This window comes from Myotis myotis, unplaced genomic scaffold (genome assembly GCF_014108235.1).
Source record: "Myotis myotis isolate mMyoMyo1 unplaced genomic scaffold, mMyoMyo1.p scaffold_m19_p_13, whole genome shotgun sequence".
Taxonomy (NCBI): Eukaryota; Metazoa; Chordata; class Mammalia; order Chiroptera; family Vespertilionidae; genus Myotis; species Myotis myotis.
Genome location: NW_023416317.1, coordinates 13747719 through 13768096, shown reverse-complemented (window position 1 = coordinate 13768096; position 20378 = coordinate 13747719). Strand labels below are relative to the sequence as shown.

Sequence of the window (20378 nt, the reverse complement as noted above, 5' to 3'; positions counted from 1 at the left end):
TCAGAGGCCTGCAGCGGCAGGCGGGGAACGTTGGTTTCCTCCGTCACTGAGGCAAGCAAGCTTCATGTTAGTTTCAAGCTGCCTGGCTGCCGGCAGCCATCTTGGCTGACAGTTAATTTGCATATCTCGCTGATTAGCCAATGAAAATGGTAGCGGTCGTACGCCAATTACCATGTTTCTCTTTTATTAGTGTAGATGATTGTGATATTGTGGTTATGATGTCTGATATTTCATCAGGTAAGCATAGTTCAGTTTGGGTGGGCATTAGCTCTTTCCAGTTCTTCTTTTAATTTTGCTTCAGTGAACATGCTCATACATTTGCCTTTGTACATGTGTGTGAGTATTTCAGTGTTTCTGTAGGTTAGATTCTGGATGTTGAATTACTATTTCAAGAATATAAGCATTCTGCCCTAGCCAGTTTGGCTTAGTGGATAGAGCATCGGTCTGTGGACTGAAGTGTCCTGGGTTTGATTTCTGTCAGTGGCATATACTCGGGTCGCTGGCTGGATACCCAGTAGAGGGCATGCATGAGGCTGCCAATCAATAAAATGAAATTATGAAATCTGCTAAATATCACTTAGTTTAATTCATACTATTCATTGAGCTGTAAATTGCTCATCTATGTAATATATTCTAAGTGTATTTACATATACCTGAGTATAGTCATTTCCTTTTTTATAAAATATATTTTATTGATTTTTTTACTTATAGGAAGGGAGAGGGTTAGAGAGTTAGAAACACTGATGGGAGAGAAACATCTATCAGCTGCCTCCTGCACATCTCCTACTGAGGATGTGCCCACAACCAAGGGACATGCCCTTGACCGGAATCGAACCTGGGACCCTTCAGTCCGCAGGCCAATGCTCTATCCACCAAGCCAAACCTGTAGGGCGTAATTTCCTTTTGATTTAAATTTTATTAGGGAATTCCCTAATCACATTGTAATATGTATTTCATATTTTTCATAAAAGATTTTCAGTAGTGTGCGACAAAGGCTTAGCTGCTTACCTTCTTGCACAGGTTGTGGTTACTTACAGTAATATTTATGTGTAACAGGCCAATGGCATACTATTTTTAATACCTGTATGTGTTAGAGTTCAGCTGTTACTGATCTATTTATATCTCTATCAGCTGTTTACTGTTTAAGTAATTAATTGGCAAAGAACTTTATTTTTAAGAATCTTGAACAATAGAGGAAAGTCTTAAATCAGTTCTCTGACTGAAGAAAGTCAAAGTGACTTTATATGTATGTATAGTCTGTGAATTTAAAAACAATAGCTGCCATTTGTTTAGCAGTTATTATGTACAATACTGTGCTAAATTCTTAACATGCTTAACATAATTTAACCTTTATCACGAACACTCTGAGGTAGGTACTAGTATTATCCTCAATTTATACATAGGGATTTATAAATATCTCTTTACTAAAGGGATGCTCAGAGAGGTTAAAAAACATGCTCAAGGTCACATAGTAAATTGGAAATGATTGATGTTTCTCTCTTATCATTGATGTTTCTATCTCTCTCTTTCTCTCTCTCCCTCTCCCTTTCTCTCTGAAATCAATAAAAATAATATTTTATAAAAAAGAAATGGAAAGGGAAAGGCAGTAGGGAATTGAGAGATTGTTCTGAGTCAGAATTCATAGGAATTGGTGACATATTAGGTGAGATGCTCTAGTCTAGAGGGTCGTGGAAACTACTTGTATTACTGGTAGTATTTGTTGTTACTGTTGTTTTGCATTTGCTGTAAGTGGCTTCTTATAATCACATGTTCTTTCTATTATTGGAATGTGGCTGATTGCTGAATTCCTGTCTAGAGGTGCTCAAGAAATGGTGGGTAAACAATGGGTCTGGGTTGTAAATGTTACATTCATGAATTATTTATTTAAAACACTTAAATGCTTATTAACAGGCATTTTGTTAATAAGGTCTAGGAATATCATTGATCCTGATCTTCAAGGAATTTGCCATAGTCATCAGGAGTCCAATAGGCCTTGTTGGCTATTATTACGTTCTGTATAATCTTTTGGTTTATGGTTTAAATCCTAACCCTGTCTGTGTGGGATACTGTTTATATCTTAGTGTTCAGAAGTTCGCGTGAGGTAATGTATGTAAAGTGCCTGGCATAAGCAAATGCTTCTTTCCTTTCATCTTCCATGGGCACAGAAATTAGGAAACTCAAATTTATTGGGATTGTGTGTCAAGTAGGTGGAAGCAGACAGTGAATGCATTTTTAAAAGAAATTTTAAAAGTACCTTTTCTGATGATTTGGTAGCATAAGGCCTGATGGCTGGTTTTATTTTTTTCTCCATTGTTACTATTGATAGGCCACTTGACTTGTGTGTCATCCTCGATTTACTCATCTATTAAATGAACAAAATTCTATTTTACAGGGTGGTTGGGATGCATTAGAGATAGTGGAAAAGAAATTGCCAGACAAGCATAAGTAGTATAGCAGAATGGTTGAGATAAAAAAGATTAAAATGTACATTTCTCCCCATTACTAACTTTGGGATCTCCTTTGGCAACTTAGCCTCTTTTAGTCCTCATTTCTTTATTTGTAGTATAGGGATAATAAATCATCTACCTCATAAAATTTTTGTAAAGATTATTTGAAAGTGTACATGCAGAGTCGCTTATCCAAGCACATACTAAGCACTCAAAAATGTGTGATTATTGTAAATGCTCTGGTATCCTCTTGACACTGTTGAGCAATGAACTCTTCTTAATTGACTTTGCTTTGCTGTTAAATTTTCTGTGTGGCTGGATTCTGAATATACTTAATATTTCCTTTCATGGTAGTGAAATAAACCAATGATCTTTTTAAAAGAAAACTTCACTTTGGCCCTCAAAGTTTTCTAGGGAAAAATGTTTAAGGCCTTGTGTTTAAGCCATAAATGGAGGTAGAATTTGAAATGTTATAAATAAGGATTGAAATATTCCATTTAATCAAACATATAGGGTCTTTATAATAATTAAATGAGATTGAAGTATATGAAAATGGATTTGTAATTTCAAAACACTTTCTAACTTCATAGGATCGTTTGTACAGCATTATACAAGAAGGAAACTAGCCCTGGTCATTGTGGCTCAGTTGGTTGGGCATGGTCCCATGCACCAAAAGGTTGCAGGTTCGATTCCTAGTCAGGGCACATGTCTGGGTTGTAGGCTTGATAGGGGAGATGCAGGAGGCAGCCGATCAATGTTATGCTTTCATATTGATGTTTCTCTCCCTCTCCTTTTCTCTCTCTCTCTAAAAAATCAACTAGCCAGTTTATATTTTTCTACCTATCCCCCACCCTATGAATGTGATACTTTCTACTATTAAATTTAAGTTCAAAATTAAAGAAAAGAATTGCTGACTCATAACTGGGGACATTACCTATCCATCCTGAGAAGTAGTGGATGTTATGAGGGGTAGTGAGAGTAAACTGTGTTTGAACATCTTTTTTATTTTTTTAAATTTATCTTTATTGTTGAAAGTATTACAGATGTTCCCCCTCCCCCCATTGACCCCCTCCACTCTGCAAACCCCCATCCCTGCTTGTCTCCTCCCTCCCGCTTGAACTTCTTAATCCTGTGGTGGCAGAAAAATGGGAGCTTCTGCACTATACTGAACCCTTTAAGGGGTTTGTTTGCATTTTTATTATTTCTACTTACGCACTTATGGTCCTGAGTTAGTGACTTTGTTTCCTTTTCTCTTAAAGTAAAATTATGATTTCTAAAGAACTCACCTATGGATTTGTGAATTGTCAAAGCCTTTAGGAGATAACTCTCTCGAAGACTTATTATCACTAACAATAGAGAGATATGAGTAAAGACCAAGGTGTTTTAGACAGATGTACTATTTGCATCTTTTAACATTTCCATTGAATTTGTTTGCCAAATTGTTTTATGTGTGGGCAATTTTTTCTCCTTATATAAGATCTAGATTCCTATGTTTTGCCAGTCTTTAATAGAAAACATTTTTAAAGTTTCTCCCTCTCCTCTAACTCTTAGGGACTATACAAATCAATATCAACTGTCCTTAGATCAAGCCCGTTGTGTTCTTTATTAAACAATATGTAAGCCTATAGTGACCTTGTTCTATATTTCCCACAAATGTGATCACAATGATTTCCTTTTGTGGCAAACAAAGCTATTTTTCTATGGGTGAGGTTTTTTTTAACTATCAGAGATAAAGAGTGGTAGTGCAGTTATTTTGTTGTTTCAGCTGATCTCAGGATGGTTTAAGCTAACATTTTGTGATTAAAATAGTGACCTATAAAATATAGTCAGTATTGTGTATTTAAAATATCATAGTATTCCCTTGTTCTACATAATATGCTGTAATATATGGCATTTTAATAAATACATACTTATTTTAAATATTGGAGTTCAATTTTTGAGAGGTTATTAGAGACCACTTGGGGTTAAAAAGATTGAGTTTGGAATCAGTATCTATTCTTTATTTTTTTTAATATATTTTATTGATTTTTTTTTTTATTTTACAGAGAGGAAGGGAGATAGAGAGTTAGAAACATCGATGAGAGAGAAACATCAATGAGCCGCCTCCTGCACATCTCCTCCTGGGGATGTGCCTGCAACCCAGGTACCTGCCCTTGGCCGAAATCGAACCTGGGACCTTTCAGTCTGCAGGCCGATGCTCTATCTATCCACTGAGCCAAACCGGTTTCGGCAGTATCTATTCTTTAATACCAGTACCTAAGTAGGAGGCTCAAAGAAAAAGTTGAATGCATCTTGCTGTGATTAACACACCCATTACAGGAAAAAAATAATTAGAATTTGCTTGCCAATGCATCAGTTTTGAAATGTGGCAAATAGGTTAATCTCCTATAAATTAGAATTTGGTGTAGGCTTTCAATAGAAACACTCTCAGAACTGTAATTTTCAGATGATATATTTATTTTGTATTTTGCTGAGCTTCAGAAATCTAGTTTACTTTGTCCTAAAGCCTAGTGAAGGATTGTCACAATTTGATTACATATTTTAAAAGGATGTAATCACTCTAGCTGTGTTTTGTAATGTTCTGGTTAAATTATTTTTAATTTTGCCTTCCTACCTTCTCTACTTCTGTCCTTCATATTCTTATTTCTGTTCTATGTAGAGAGAGAGAAATACTTTTTCTCCTCTTTCTCTGGTGGGCTAACTCCACAAGAAAAAAAAAATTACTTTACAATGAATGTGTCTGGAATGTCACTTGGAGATGGAAAAATCCTTGCAAGTTTATAACATTTGCAAGACCTCTGGTTATGTGTTGACAAGTTCCTTCTAGTTACATGTGAAATTTTATTTTGGCAAGAACATTTTATCACTTTTCTGTGTTTTTTTCCGATAGCATATGAATAAAATCTTATATTTTCCTTTTCAGTAACACAACTTAAAAATTCCAGTCTCTGAAACTAGTGGTGTTTTGCTAGTCAGGAAGTTAGAAAGTTTATGTAAACAAATAAATCCTATCTAATAATAGACATGCATGGTAATTGACCATACCTTCACTACACCTCCCATTGGCTAATCAGCATGACATGCAGATTAACTGCCAACAAAGATGGTGGCTAATTTGCATACTGCAGGCAGGGCGGGACAGCGCGAACCGCCAGCGCACCACCATCCAGGCAAGGCCGGCTGCCTGGGACCCCATCAGCGGGTCCCGGGCGGCAAGGCACGCCCGCCCAGAAGCCCCAGCAGCTGGCTTGCCTTGCTGCCCCGGGACCCCATCGGGCCTGCCCCAGAAGGCCCAGAAGCTACCTGATATGGTAGTAACTCTATCAGTAAGCACTCTGAAAGTCAGTGGCATAAATGCACCAATTAAAAGACAGATTATGAGGGTGAATCAAAAACAAAACCCACTTTAAATATAAAGACACATATAGATTAAAAGTAAATGAATTAAGCTGCAGCCTGTTTTGCTCAGTGGATAGAGCATTAGCCCGTGGGCTGAAGGCCAGTACATTATTACAAATCAGTGGTGAACGCAGGCTTCTTCATCTTGTGCCTGATCTTAGGAAGAAAGCTTTCAGTTTTCTACCATTGTTATACTACCTGTGGGTTTTTCATAAATGGTCTTTATCATGTTGAGGAAGTTTCCGTCTAATCCTAACTTTTTGATAGTTTTGATCATGAAAGGGTATTGGACTTTGTCAGGCCTTTTTTGCATAAACAGGGATGATCGATGATCGTGTGTGTGTTTGTGTGTGTGTGTGTGTGTGTGTCCTTTTTTCTATTAATGTGGTTTGTGTCTTTTTTTTCTCTTAATGTGGTTTGTGTCCTTTTTTCTCTTAATGTGGTATATTGGTTGGCTTTATTATACTGAACCACTGGGGATAAAAATCCCACTTTTTTAGCCAGTCACTTAATTTTTAGCTTGGGTGAGTTCCAAGTTAGGCTAAACAGAGATAAGAGCCTGTGTCAGTCCATCAGATAGCCCCCAGATAGGTTAGAACATATAGACGCAGTAATTTGAGATTTAGGTCTGTTTTGCTCCCTCCGGACCCAGGTATCAGGATCCCACACTGGGAAAGCAGGCTCATGTCTTCAAGACTTCTATTGTACTAGGAAAGGGGATGGGACTAGGGTAAGTATTGCCACAAAGATTTCTTACCATTTTTAAGTTGCCTTTTCTTGATTCAGTATTCACTGACTTCTGTAAAATTTTTTTTTCTAGAGTTCTAACAAAGTTGATTCTGACATTGTTTACTTGTTTTCAAAGTTTCTGAAGGGAGTGGGGAGTTTAGAACTACCTACTCCACCATTTTACTGATGTCACTTTCTTAATTTCTTTTTGATTTTTAAAAATTTCCTCCTTTTTACCGTTTATTTCTATAAATGCTTTATTTGTTATATTTAGGCACTCATGTCCTTTCTAATTTTGTATTCATTTCTGAAGTGATTTTGCTTTGTTACTATTTCTTTTTGGAGTTCTTTCACCTTTTCTGGAGTTTTATAATTGTGATTTATGTTTTTCTTTCATGCCTTGAATTGTTTTTTTAAATGCCTTTTAGCTTGTTTTAAAATAGTATGTTATAATTTGATGTGTGCCCGAGGTCTGTCTTTCATTATCTGTAGGGATGTTACTCTGCTCTTCAGTCTCTTTTTTCTTAAAATAATTGTATGGGATGGGACCTTGACATTTTTCTGTTGCTTATTTTTATGTGAAGTTTTGTTTTTCTGAACTTTTAGAAGGGGTCATGATTTAGGATAACTTTTCTAATGGCACAGAGCTCCCTCTTCTGGTATTTTTATTTTTTTGTAAAATGTTAAAAAATATGGTGATTTCTTGCCCCTTCTCTACTTTTACTGGACCTCTTCTTCCCTTATCTCTGTTGTCCCTGTTTTGCTCAATTTTGTGTCCACACCTAGCAGCTTTTCCTCAGTGTGGAGTCCTGTTGTGGAAGGCAGCTTTGGTTGGGGGGTTGATTTTAAGAATTTATATGATTCATACTGCTCCAGCCTTTTCCAGAACTTACCCGACACTCACTTGTGATTGGATTGGGATAAACCTTTTTAATTTTCAAGGTTCTCGTCTCAGATTGGCCATCATACTATCCAGTAAATACCTACTGACTATTTGATGTTCTCCTTAAGTCCCTCAAATGCCCAATTGCTTCCCTATGCATCCTCCTGCACAGATACTGACTTCATGCAGGTCCTATGGCTGCTGATGGTTTGCCCCACTCCTATTTTTTTTTTAATATATTTTTTATTGATTAAGATATTACATATGTGTCCTTGTCCCCACGTTACCCTCTACCCCCCCCCCCCCCCGCTCATGCCCTCACCGCCCCCGTTGTCCATGTCCATTGATTAGGCCTATATGCTTGCATATAAGTCCTTTGGTTGATCTTTCCCCCTTACCCCCACCCTCCCCTACCTTCCCTCCAAGTCCCGACAGTCCAATCAATGCCTCTCTGTCTCTGGATCAGTCCTTGTTCATCAGTTTATGTTGTTCATTATATTCCACAAATGAGTGAGATCCTGTGGTATTTATCCGCTCTCCAGTTCCATCCATGCTGTGGCAAATGGTAAGAGTTCCTTTTTCTTCTTCCTCTTCTTAAAGAATACCTTTCAGCATTTCATATAATGCTGGTTTGGTGGTGATGAACTCCTTTAGCTTTTTCTTATCCGTGAAGCTCTTTATCTGACCTTCTATTCTGAATGATAGCTTTGCTGGATAAAGTAATCTTGGTTGCAGGTTCTTGTTATTCATCACTTTGAATATTTCTTGCCACTCTCTTCTGGCCTGCATGGTTTCTGTTGAGAAACCAGCTGACAGTCGTATGGGTACTCCCTTGTAGGTAACTGACTGTCTTTCTCTTGCTGCTTTTAAGATTCTCTCTTTATCTTTTGCTCTTGGCATTTTAATTATGATGTGTCTTGGTGTGGTCCTCTTTGGATTCCTTTTGTTTGGGGTTCTCTGCGCTTCCTGGACTTGTAAGTCCATTTCTTTCACCAGGTAGGGGAAGTTTTCTGTCATTATTTCTTCAAAAAGGTTTTCAATATCTTGCCCTCTCTCTCCTTCTGGTACCCCTATAATTCTGATGTTGGTACGCTTGAAGTTGTCCCAGAGGTTCCTTACACTATCTTCATATTTTTGGAATCTCTTTTCTTTTTTCTTTTTCGGTTGGGTATTTTTTGTTTCTTTGTATTTCAAATCTTTGACTTGATTCTTGGGATCCTCTTGTCTGCTGCTGGATCTCTGTAAATTATTCTTTATTTCAGTCAGTGTATGCTTAATTTCTAGTTGGTCCTTTTTCATGTCCTCCATGGTCTCACTATACTTATTGAGGGATTCATTAAATTTATCGGCGGTTTCCATAAAATTCTTGAAAAACCTTATAAACGTGGCCTTGAACTCTATATCCAATCGTTTGCTTTCCTCCATTTCTGCCATTTGTGACCTGTTTCTTTGTCTCCGCATTTTGGCAGCTTCCCTGTGTTGATAGAGTGGCCCTGCGCGCCAGGTGTCCTGTAGGGCACAGTAGCTCAGCCTCCCCAGTTACCTGGGGTGGACACTCTTGGTGCACTCTTGGTGCCTTGGTTGTTGTAGGATCACTGGGAGGAATTGACCTCCAGGCCAATTGGCTGTGAGAATCAGCTGTGTCTAAAGTGGGAGAACTTCTGTGCTGAAGACACCCTTCTGGGGCAAGACTTGCTTCAGTGGGGCTTTGGTGCTCACTGAGTCTGCTCCCTGAGTGTGTCCCTTATGGATCTGAGGAGTTGCAATCTGGATGGTCCCCCTCTGACCACTGGGCACAGTGGCTCCTGGATCTAAGGAGGTGCTAATTCAGCCTCTGCCTGAGGCCACACAGCAGGAGCCACGAAGAGGCTCAGCTGTGAAGCAATGCAAGCCGCTGCGGGGCCTTGGGCCTTCTCTTGGAAGTTCCGGGTCTGCCTGGCTCGGCTGCATTTAGGTGCATTCACATGTAAAAGCCTCTGCCGCAGCCTGGGTGGGGCAGGGTCTCAGGGAATCAAAGGGCGGATCAAGGAGCTATGGCTGATTCTCCGCCCGGAGTTGCGGGTCTCAGTGACCCGCTAATTGCTGCAAGCACCTCTGAGGGAAAGCCGCCTTCAAGTTCGCCCGCTGCCGGACAGACCAGCTTCTCCCCGTATGAGTCCTGGGTCCCCAGAGAATTCCCGGAACCGGAGTTCAGAGCAGTCGGGAGCTTGTGATTCAAAAAGACAGCCGAGTCCTCAGGTGCCGCCCCCTTTACTCGCGCGCGCACGAGCCGCCGTACCTCTGCACTTCACCTCTGCAGCTCCTCTGGCTCTCAGCGTGCTTTTCTTTCCTTCTAGTTGTAGAATTTACACTCAGCCAGCCTTCCTGTTGTTCTGGATGATGTTTGCTCTGTCCTTTGCGGTAATTTTCAATTGTTGTGTGAGGCGGCAATTTCCCGGTGTTTACCTATGCCGCCATCTTAGTTTCTCCTTAAAAAAATCTGCCCCACTCCTATTTTGAGGTCCCTAACCTAATTTTAAATAGCTTCTGTTCAATGTAGACTGAATAATGGCAGATTGTTTCATAGGTGGTGCAGAAATATTTTTTATATCAATCTTTCAAAGCAGCCAAAAGCAGAAAGTTAAATCATATCAACAAAAATATTTCTTCAGGGAAGTAAAACAAATGATCTCCACAAACGCAGAGACTCAGGGGCATATGTGTAGGTTAGTGTGGCTGGGAGGTATGAGGAAATAGAATGGTGGAAGTGAATGAGTTTGGAGAAGGAACCAGGAACCAGATTTCGTAGGGCTTTTCAGGTTATAATGGTAAGAACTTTGGACTTTATTCTGAGGTGTGTGGAAGCCATTAGACTGAAAGCAAGGAAAGAATGAGCAACTAATGTAAACTATGTTCAAGCTAAGTGGGTGCTGCTTTGAGCAGTAATATAGCTATGTCAGCATAAAACAACCTGGGTTAATACTGATTTTTTTATTTGCAATTTTATGGTTTTAGATTTATATAAGCGTTACATACATGAGGAGTACACACACACTTTTTTTTTACCAAAGTTTGCTAAATAGTACTGAATCTCATTTCAGTACTATTTAGCTGATATTCTTATTTATCTTCTGTTCTCTTTAATGTTTAAAATGAAATACTAGTTGCATCCCATTAAATTAACTTAGTAACATTAATGGATCAGAACTTGAAGTTTGAAAACCATTATAATTCTAGTATAATCCCTTTACTTGGGTTACCATAGCACACATTACTGGAAATGACCAAACTAGAATCCAGATATCATCACATTTCCCAAGAGTATATTTATTTAAAAACAAAAAAACAAACTCCCTTATACAGTGTAACATTAAGTTAGTTCTAGTATAGAAAAAATGTTGAGGATAAATGTTCTTACTTGAGTGTGTTGTCTGTGCTATTCTCCCTGGTATGAAATGTTAAGGACTCTAAGTTTCAAATGGATTTGTAAAATATTAATACAGTTTTCTTTACTATGGTCTGTAATTAAATATACAAACTGCTAGCTAAAGTAACAGTTGGTTTGGTCTCTTTTGAATTATAAACAGAGCCTGGACAGTGTCACTAAGTGGTTAGCATCAATCTGTGAACCGAGAGGTTACTGGTTCGATTCCCTTTCAGGGTACATGCCCGGGTAGCGGGCTCGATTCCTAGTTAGGCATGTGCAGGAAGCAGCCTATTGATGATTCTCTCTCATTGATGTTTCTATCTCTTCATCTCCCTCCCTCACTGAAATAATTTAAAAAATATATATATATATATTTAAAAAGGAATTATAAACAGAGTAAATCATATTACAGGCAGCCTGATGGCCTTTATATTGTCACCTAAGAATTAATGAAAAGAATTGTCATTTTCATATTTTCTGCAAATTGCTTATTCTTTTGTTGTGTTTCACTTTGGAAGAGAGCCTGTGGGAGGAGTGAAGCACAAATGAAACATAAAGGCCAGTTGAAGTAATGGGAACGATAGTTCTTTCAGTTCTCTTATTTGAATCCTTGCTTCTGTGTTCCATAGCTCTGTGACCTTTGGAAAAATAGTTGCCTGGGCCTCACTTTTCTCATGTATAAAAGGTAGTAATATCTATATCACAGCTTTAATGTTAAGGTTAATGAGAGCCTGGTGGTGTAATACACATTTTAATAAACATTAGGTTTTTGTTTTTTTTCCCTTTCTTTCTTAGGAAGGAATTCAGTGAAAATATGTTGCTAGAATATTCAGGGCTGGAGAGTGTAGAAAATTTCAAAAAGAAAGGTACATCTTTTCTTATTGGTTATTCTCTTTCTGGTAAGTCTATTATGTGTGGTCCCAGTTGTTCCTAATCTATTTTGGGATAAGTAAGTGAAAAACAGGTGGGCTTCCTGTGCTTCCTCCTATCCCTTCCCTTTTAAAGATGGAATATTATGTAATCTAAGTGATGAAAGGCAGCTTTAGGAGACCAGGAAGTAGTATCTTCATAGTTGATTCCATTATTTTAGTTTCTAGTGTCTCCAGTCTGCTTAACAAAAAATTTTACTGAGGATATATTGGTCCTGATATCAAGTATGCTAGCTAACTGATAGCTACTTGTATTAGTTATAAGTGTTACCAAAAACCATTTGTCCTGCCTGTGGAATGAACAACACTTTCTTTGACTTAACCCAGACAACCTAGAAAAATTACAAAGTCAGAGTGAGATGGAAAGATAGAATTTTATCTAGCTGGCTTTAAAAACAAAACAAAACAGGTTTATCAAGATGTAATTTATTTACCATAAAATTCATCCTCTTAAAGTGTACAATTTAGAGGTTTTTAATATATTCACAGTTATACAACCATCACCACTAATTTTAGAACATTTTAATCACTCCAAAAAGAAACCTTATACCCATTAGTAGTCATTCTCACCCTACCTCACCCCATGGTCTGGCACCTCAGCCCCTTGGGGATTACTAATGTAATTTTGTTTGTATGGATTTGCTTATTCTGGGTATTTTATATAAACACTAGAGGCCCGATGCACAAAAATCATGCAAGAGTAGGTCTTCCTTCCCCCGGCTGCCGGCACCGGCTTTTCTCTGGCACCCAGGACCTGGGCTTCCCTTGCAGAGGGAGGCCCCACCCACCCGCTGCAGCCTGCTGGTTGATGGCCTGGGCCTCCCTCTTTGGGGCCATCATGGAGCCCCCCAATTGATTGCCCCACCAGCCAGTGGTCTGGGCCTCCCTCTGTGGGGTGATCATGGGGCGATGGCCAGGCCCCCAACCAATCGCATCACACCCGCCTTGGCTGGCCTGGCGCCAGTGGGTGTCATAGTGTGGTCTGGGATGGTCATCTGGATGGTCATCCTGCTGTTTGGCCGTTCAGTCGATTTGCATAGTATGCTTTTATTATATAGGATAATAACATAATATATGGTCTTTTACTTAATATAATGTCTTAAAGCAGGGGTCCTCAAACTTTTTAAAAGGGGGGCCAGTTCACTGTCCCTCAGACAGTTGGAGGGCCGGACTATAGTTTAAAAAAAAAACTATGAACAAATTCCTATGCACACTGCACATATCTTATTTTGAAGTAAAAAAACAAAACGGGAACAAATGCAATATTTGTATTTGCATGTGGCCCGTGGGCCGTAGTTTGAGGACCCCTGGTCTTAAAGGTTCATCCATGTTGTGGCATGAATCAATACTTCATTCCTTTTTATTGCCAAGTAATATAACATCAGATGGATAGACCATTATTTTGTTTACCCATTCATTAGTTGGACATTTGGGTTGTTTCTACTTTTTGGCTATTATGAATAAACGCTGCTATGAACGTTGTGTATGAGTTTTTGTGAGGACATATGTTTTCAGTTTTCTTAAATATATACCTTGGAGTGGAATTTTTGGCTCATATGCTAACTTTATGTTTAACATTTTGAGGACCATATATCCTTTTTTCCAAAATGATTGTACTATTTTGTTTAGCTCGATTTTAAATCACTGATTTTAGTGTTCTAATTTTATATATATCAAAGGAGAACCTTGGCTGAAACAAGTGATTTGAATTGATAGTGGGGGGAAAATTCACCTGCACTAGTTTGCAAAGTTGGAAGTACTTTTTAAAATGTAGATTTAGAATTATTACTATTAATCTTTGACTTTTCAATTTTATTTTTGCAGTTTTATCTCCAAGACACTAAAAGTAGTAATGGTACCTTTATAAATAGCCAGAGATTGAGTCGAGGCTCTGAAGAAAGTCCACCATGTGAAATTCTTTCTGGTGACATTATCCAGTTTGGAGTAGATGTGACAGAGAACACACGGAAAGGTACGGGTATGGATCGATTTTTCCTATTATTTGTCTTTTTAACTTTATTTTTATTCTATCATTAAATGTTACAAAGTATGTTGTGCTTGTAGAAGCAATTTAAATACAGCATTATATGCAGTAAAGTTAAAAGTCTCATATCTCCTATTTTATAAAATTTTAAAATCTGAAATGTTAATAATTAATCTATATTCTTCATCACAGTATGACTATATAGGTCATGACTGTGTCATTTAGGAAACAGTATGCAGTGACTCTATACCCAATCAGTAGGAGCTTAAACCATAAAGATAGTTATTGTTAATAAGAAGTCTGGAGACAGGTAGGTCCAGACTTTGTTCTCTAGACTCAGTGATGTTATCAGGAATCCAGGTTCTTACTGTCCTCACATGCTATTATCCTTAACATGTTGGCTTCTTTGCTTATGCTCTTTGCCTCATAGTCAAAGTGTGCCAGCTGCAGCCCCAGGCATTATTTACCTCACACCAATGTTCTAGATAAAAAGGAGGAGGTGGGGCAAATGCTTTCCTGTGTGGCTCTGTTTTCATGTTGAAAGAATAGTTTTTTATAGAATCCTCCCAGCAGATTTCTCCCTTTTGTCTCAATGGCCACATGGCTATGTTACATACTTAGCTACAAAGAAGCCGAGGAAGTTACTTACCTGGCAGAGGTAAGAAGGAGATCCATAATTGATCAATTATAATTTATCCCTTCCAGTTGTGCATGCATTGTTGCCTCAAACAAAATTAGAGCTCTGAAAGCAGCTAATAATACCTGTCACCGTTATAAAATTTCATGTCTCAGTGTTTGAAACTAGAAGTTCTCTGAATAAATGTAGATTGTCTATATGTTTAGAATTCTGAAGCTTTCTGGCTGTAGCTAGTAACTCTCTACATATGACCATGAAATTATATAGCTGAATCATAAAACTAAATGAATAGGAACCAAAAGAGTGCAGTTCCACTGTCTTAGTTTAATATGGGTAGTGGACCCAATTGGCAAATTTCTTCTTTCATTTCTCTGAACATACTCTGATCTGGTGGTACCCTGAGTCATCAGTCTCTGACATTTTACTCAGTGTATACGGGGATTGGTGGTGGTGGTGGTGATGCTGGTGTGCATGTGCATGTATATTATATTTTTACTTACTTTCACTGGTGTTGCAATTGCAATATTAGTTTTACTGGGTTTTGTTGGTCTCCTCAGGAAATTGAGTTTTGATATTTGAATTTGTGTAGGGCCACAGTTTTAGAAATTTCCATTTGTAATTGTAAAATAGAAAAGTTTATATTTTGATGCAAAATATTTAGTACTCCTTAATTAAAGAATTCAACTTATGTATGGCCATAATGAGAACAGCTACAGTGGACACTCTAATGTCTGCTATTGCCAAATCACACCTCTTCTGCTACCAAGTCATTCAGCAAACATTTAACTGAGCCCCATGTGTGAGTAACCCACAGAACACATATAATTGGATTAAACTGTCCTCTCCAAGGAATGTCTATCTCCTTAGCTTTCATTTCCCAAAGAGAATTAATACGTGTTTATTGATAAAAGAATAAGATAATCAAATATATTTAGGATTTAACCCAAGGTAATGGGGACTTGCAGAGCTTTTCTTTTTTTTTTAAATTAAATTTATTGGGGTGACATTGGTAGACAAGATCATATAGGTTTCTATGTTATAAGATCTATATATTGTACCACGTGCTCACTACCCAAAGTCAAATCTTCTCCTGTCACCATATATAGGACCCTTTCTCCCTCCACCCCCAGAGCTTCTAATATGCTAACATATATGCAGACCTCCAAGGGGGTGACTGTTACAGAATGCTCTTTCCCAATTCCTTTCTACTCTTCTTCCTTATCTAGCTGTAAGGGATACTCTTTTTTTTTTTTTTTTTTTTAATCTTTACTGTTGAAAGTATTACAGATATCTGCTATTTTTCCTCCCCATTGACCCCCTCCTCCCCTCATTTGCCTTTGCCACACTACTGTCTGTGTCCATGGGCTAAGCATATACTATCTAATAAAGAGGGAATATGCTAATTGACTGTCCCATCCTCAAAGATGATGGCGCCCACAGCCAATAAGGAGGAAAATGCTTATTGACTGCCACACCCTCAAAGATGGCCACGCCCAGTCCCCTAAGCCCTGGAGTTCCCCAGTCCCCTCAGCCCCCCAACCACCCAGGGCCAGCCCGAGGTGCAGGCAAGCTTCGGACGGCATTTGCACAGCCATCCAGGGCCGCCCAAGGCTTGCGCTGCCGGCAGTGGCAGCAGTAGAGGTGTGATGGGAGCGTCACCTTCCCTGATCACCGGGTTCCTCCCGCCCCTCAGGGCTCCCAGACTGTGAGAGGGGGCAGGCTGGGCTGAGGGAACCCCCTCCAGTGCATGAATTTTCATGTACCGGGCCTCTAGTATGCATATAAGTTCCTTGGTTAGTTTCCCCCCTACCCCCTCCTACTTTCCCTCTGAAATTCATCAGTTTGTTTATGGTTCTATGTCTCTGGATCTATTTTGTTCATCAGTTTATTTTGTTCATTAGATTCCACATATGAGTGAGATCATATGATACTTGGCTTTCTCTGACTGACTTATTTCACTTAGCATAATACTCTCCAGATTCATCCATGCTGTTGCAAATGGTAAGAGTTCCTTGCCGTGTAATATTCCACTGTGTAAATGTACCACAGTTTTTTTCTCCACTCATCTGCTGATGGGCACTTGGGCTCTTTCCAGATCTTGACTGTTATAGATAATGCTGTTATGAACATAGGGGTGCATATATTCTTTCTAATTGGTGTTTCAGGTTTCTTAGGATCTATTACTAGAAGTGGGATTACTGGTTCAAATGAGAGTAATATTTTAAAAAATATATATTTTTATTGATTTCAGAGAGGAAGGAAGAGGGGTAGAGAGAGGTAGAAGCATCAATGACAGGAGAGAATCATTGACTGCCTCCTGCACCCCCTACTGGGGATCGAGCCTGTAACCCGGGCATGTGTCCTTGACTGGAATTGAACCCAGGACCCTTCAATTAGCAGACTGACACTCTATCCATTGAGCCAAACTGGCTAGGGCTGGCAGTTCCATTTTTAATTTTTTGAGGGAACTCTATACTGTTTTCCACAGTGGCTGCACCAGACTGCATTCCCACCAGCAATGTACTAGGGTTCCCTTTTCTCCACATTCTCGCCAACACTTGTCATTTGTTGATTTGTTGATGATAGCTCTTCTGACAGGTGTGGGGTGATACCTCATCATTTTAATTTTCATCTCTCAGATGATTAATGACTTTGAGCATTTTTTCATATGTCTCTTGGCCTTCTGTATGTATACTTTGGAGAAGTGTCTAGGTCGTTTGCCCATTTTTTAAATTGGATTGTTTGTCTTTTTATTAAGTTGTGTGAATTCCTTATGTATTTTGGAAATTAACTCCTTATCAGATTTGTCATTGGCAAAAATGTTCTCCCGCACAGTAGGATCTCTTTTCACTTTGTTGATGGTTTGTTTTGCTGTGCAGAAACTTTTGATTTTTATGTAGTTCCATTTGTTTATTTTCTTCTTAGTTTCCTTTGCCTTAGGAGATTTGTCAATAAGCATATTGCTGTGAGAGATGTCTGAGGTTTTGCTGCCTATGGTTCCTTCTAAGATTTTTATGGTTTCACTAGAGGCTCAGTGCACGAACTCATGCATGGGTAGGGTCTGGCCGGCCCACCCCAATCAGGGCCTATTGGGCTGGGCCGGCCTGGGGGAGGGGGTCACAGGTCGAACTCCTGGGTGAGCTCCTGGTTAAGGGGACAATTTGCATATTAGCCTTTTATTATATAGGATGACTTACATTTAGGTCTTTTATTCATTTTGAGCTTATTCTTGTCTATGGTGTAAGTTGGTGGTCTAGTTTAATTTTTTTGCATGTACCTGTCCAGTTTTCCCAACACCACTTATTAAAGAGACTGCCTTTACAGCATTGTATGCTCTTGCCTCCTTTGTCAAATATTAATTGAGCATAATGGCTTGGGTCAATTTCTGGGGTCTCTGTTCTGTTCCACTGATCTATATGCCTGTTCTTGTGCCAGTACTAGGCTGTTTTGAGGACAGTGGCTTTGTAGTATAACTTGATATCTGGTATTGTGATTCCTCCAACTTCGTTCTTCTTTCTCAAGATTGCTGTGGTTATCCAGTCTTTTGGTTCCATATACATTTTTGGAGTGTTTGTTCTATATCTGTGAAATATGCCATTGGTATTTTAATAGAGATTGCATTGAATCTATAGATTGCGTTGGGTAGCATGGACATTTTAATGATATTGATTCTATCAATCCATGAACATGGGATTTTCTTCCACTTGTTTATATCTTCTATATCTTTTTTCAATGTCCTGTAGTTTCCCGAGTACAGGTCTTTTACCTTCTTGGTTAAGTTTATTTCTAAGTATGTTAATTTTTTGTTGTGGTAAATGGGATTTTTTTTAGTTTCTCTTTCTGAGAGTTTATTATTGGTGTATAAAAAAGCCATCGATTTCTGAGTGTTAAGTTTGTATCCTGCTACATTGCCAAATTTATTTGTTAAATCTAGTAGTTTTTTGGTGGAGTCTTTAGGGTTTTCTGTGTACAATATCTTGCCATCTGTGAATAATGACAGTTTTACTTCCTCCTTTCCAATCTGGATGCCTTTTATTTTTTTCTTCTTGTCTGATCTCTGAGGCTAGTACTTCCTGTATTATATTGAATAATAGTGGTGAAATCAGACATCCCTATCTTGTTCCTGTTCTTAGGGGAAATGGTTTTAGTTTTTGCCCATTGAGTATGATGGCCAGTGTGGTTCAGTTGGGTGGAACCACCGCTTGGTGTACAGGTTCAATTCCCAGTTGGGGCACATACCCAGGTTGCGGGTTCAATCCCTGTGTAGAGGCAACCGATAGATGTTTCTCTCTCACATTAACGTCCTCTCTCTGTCTGTCTCTGTCTCTCTCTCTTCTCCCCTTTCCTCTCTTCCCGCTCTCAAATAAAAAAACCCTCCAGTATATATGAAATTTACATAATACCTATGTGTAAAAGGAAACTTTAAAAAAGAATATATAATATATAGAAGTGTGTGTGTATATACTAGTAAAGTCAGGATTTTGTTAGGTGATATGAGCCTGATGTCGTTGAACATATCAGTTTATATAACTGTTTCTTCTCTGTCCAGCTCTTTAAAACAAGCTGATTTTGTTTTTTGGCTTTTTATATAGTGTTGCCCCAGGGAGGAAGCTCACTGATTAGTACTGTACTAACAACCTGCCTTATAGATAAAAAATAATCATTGTAAACAAATAGGGTGACATTGTAATGGATTTTTTATTTTTGAAGGAAGGAATGGAGAAAGCCAACCTATCAGATCCTCCTGGAATGGGAGCCTTAGCAAACTAGCTACTGGCCACCACTTTGTTCCCAAACCCATAGACTGCTCAGACAGGTCATGGATTTTTTGGGTCACACAACATTGCAGTCCTCTGTTGAAAAGTTTGGGACTGGTTAGTTCTATAAAGTTCACATAGAACTTCTATCAACTCATCAGCTCAGGTCCACTTCACCAGTATCTGTTCCTGAGTAAGTCCCTATGAAAAAAGAGCCTATTAAGAGCAAGGTCAATGGTATCTTCCTTTTGCTTTATGCTCCCACAGCACTCAATTATTTTTACTCCCCACAATAAACCATGCCTTTTCTGGCCTTCAAGCCATTGCACACACATGTGTTTTCCTTCACCTAGAAACGTTTCTAGGCTGCACAAGGTGCCCTTCCATGTCCCCATTACACACTGCTCCTCCCCTTTATGTGTTTGCCTCCCTCACTAAACTGTGAGCTGTGCAAGAGCAGTCATTGTATCTGTCTTCATTATAGAAACTCACCGAACCTGGCACCAATATTGTTGATAAATTTTAAAACGTCCCATGAATCTTCATCCACCATTTTACAAACTTTTTTTTATCATCTTAACTAAGATTTTTTACAACCTTCCTCCTAATATGAGGATTGGGAATTGGCAACATTCTTGTTACCCACTGCCCTTTTTGTTCTGCTGTGACTTAGTTACTTCTCCTTACCCTGCCTTAAGCTTGAATTTCCTCATATTATGAAATGGGACTCAAGGGTTTTGGTAGTGTTCAGTGTTCACACTGTGACACAGTGTTCAGTGTGAACATTGAAAGGATGTTATAAAGTGCTCAGTGCAGGGCAGGGTACTTTTATTATCACTAAAACCCTTGCCAGTCATTTGTATCTTTTTTTTTTTTTTTTTTTTTTTTTTTTTTTTTTTTTTTACATCAAGTTTGCCCTTCTTTCTCAGTAGCCTTTACCTTTCTGTCCTTTGGAACCATCATTGGCCATTCAAAGATACTCTCACCAACTAGACTACTCCTTGACTTTTGGCTATGCTGGCTTGCTTGTTCCTGGCACTTGGTAACTTTCACCATAAGCTTTACTTGCTTCTACTTTCTAGCTCCTAGGGAAAATCACAAAGCTGATTCATCACAGACCACACAGATTTGCCAGGCTGACTGAGAGAATCTTCTCATGTCATGGCAGTGTACCCAGGATGTACACCAGAATTACCTGCAGAGCTTT

General features: G+C 38.8%; 1 protein-coding gene across 29 annotated transcripts in view; it reads left to right on the top strand.

Annotated features, from left to right (window-relative positions):
* Positions 1-20378, top strand: part of LOC118667948 (sarcolemma associated protein) — a 159165-nt gene that overhangs the window by 55596 nt on the left and 83191 nt on the right. For 14 of the 29 annotated variants that reach the window (XM_036331812.1, XM_036331813.1, XM_036331806.1 and 11 more), the window contains exon 2: positions 13618-13765. In XM_036331812.1, the coding sequence (XP_036187705.1) occupies positions 13618-13765 (148 nt within the window). Of the gene's footprint in view, positions 1-6501; positions 6577-11659; positions 11764-13617; positions 13772-20378 lie in introns of those variants that run through there. The other 15 variants (XM_036331804.1, XM_036331805.1, XM_036331796.1 and 12 more) reach the window with 3 other exon arrangements.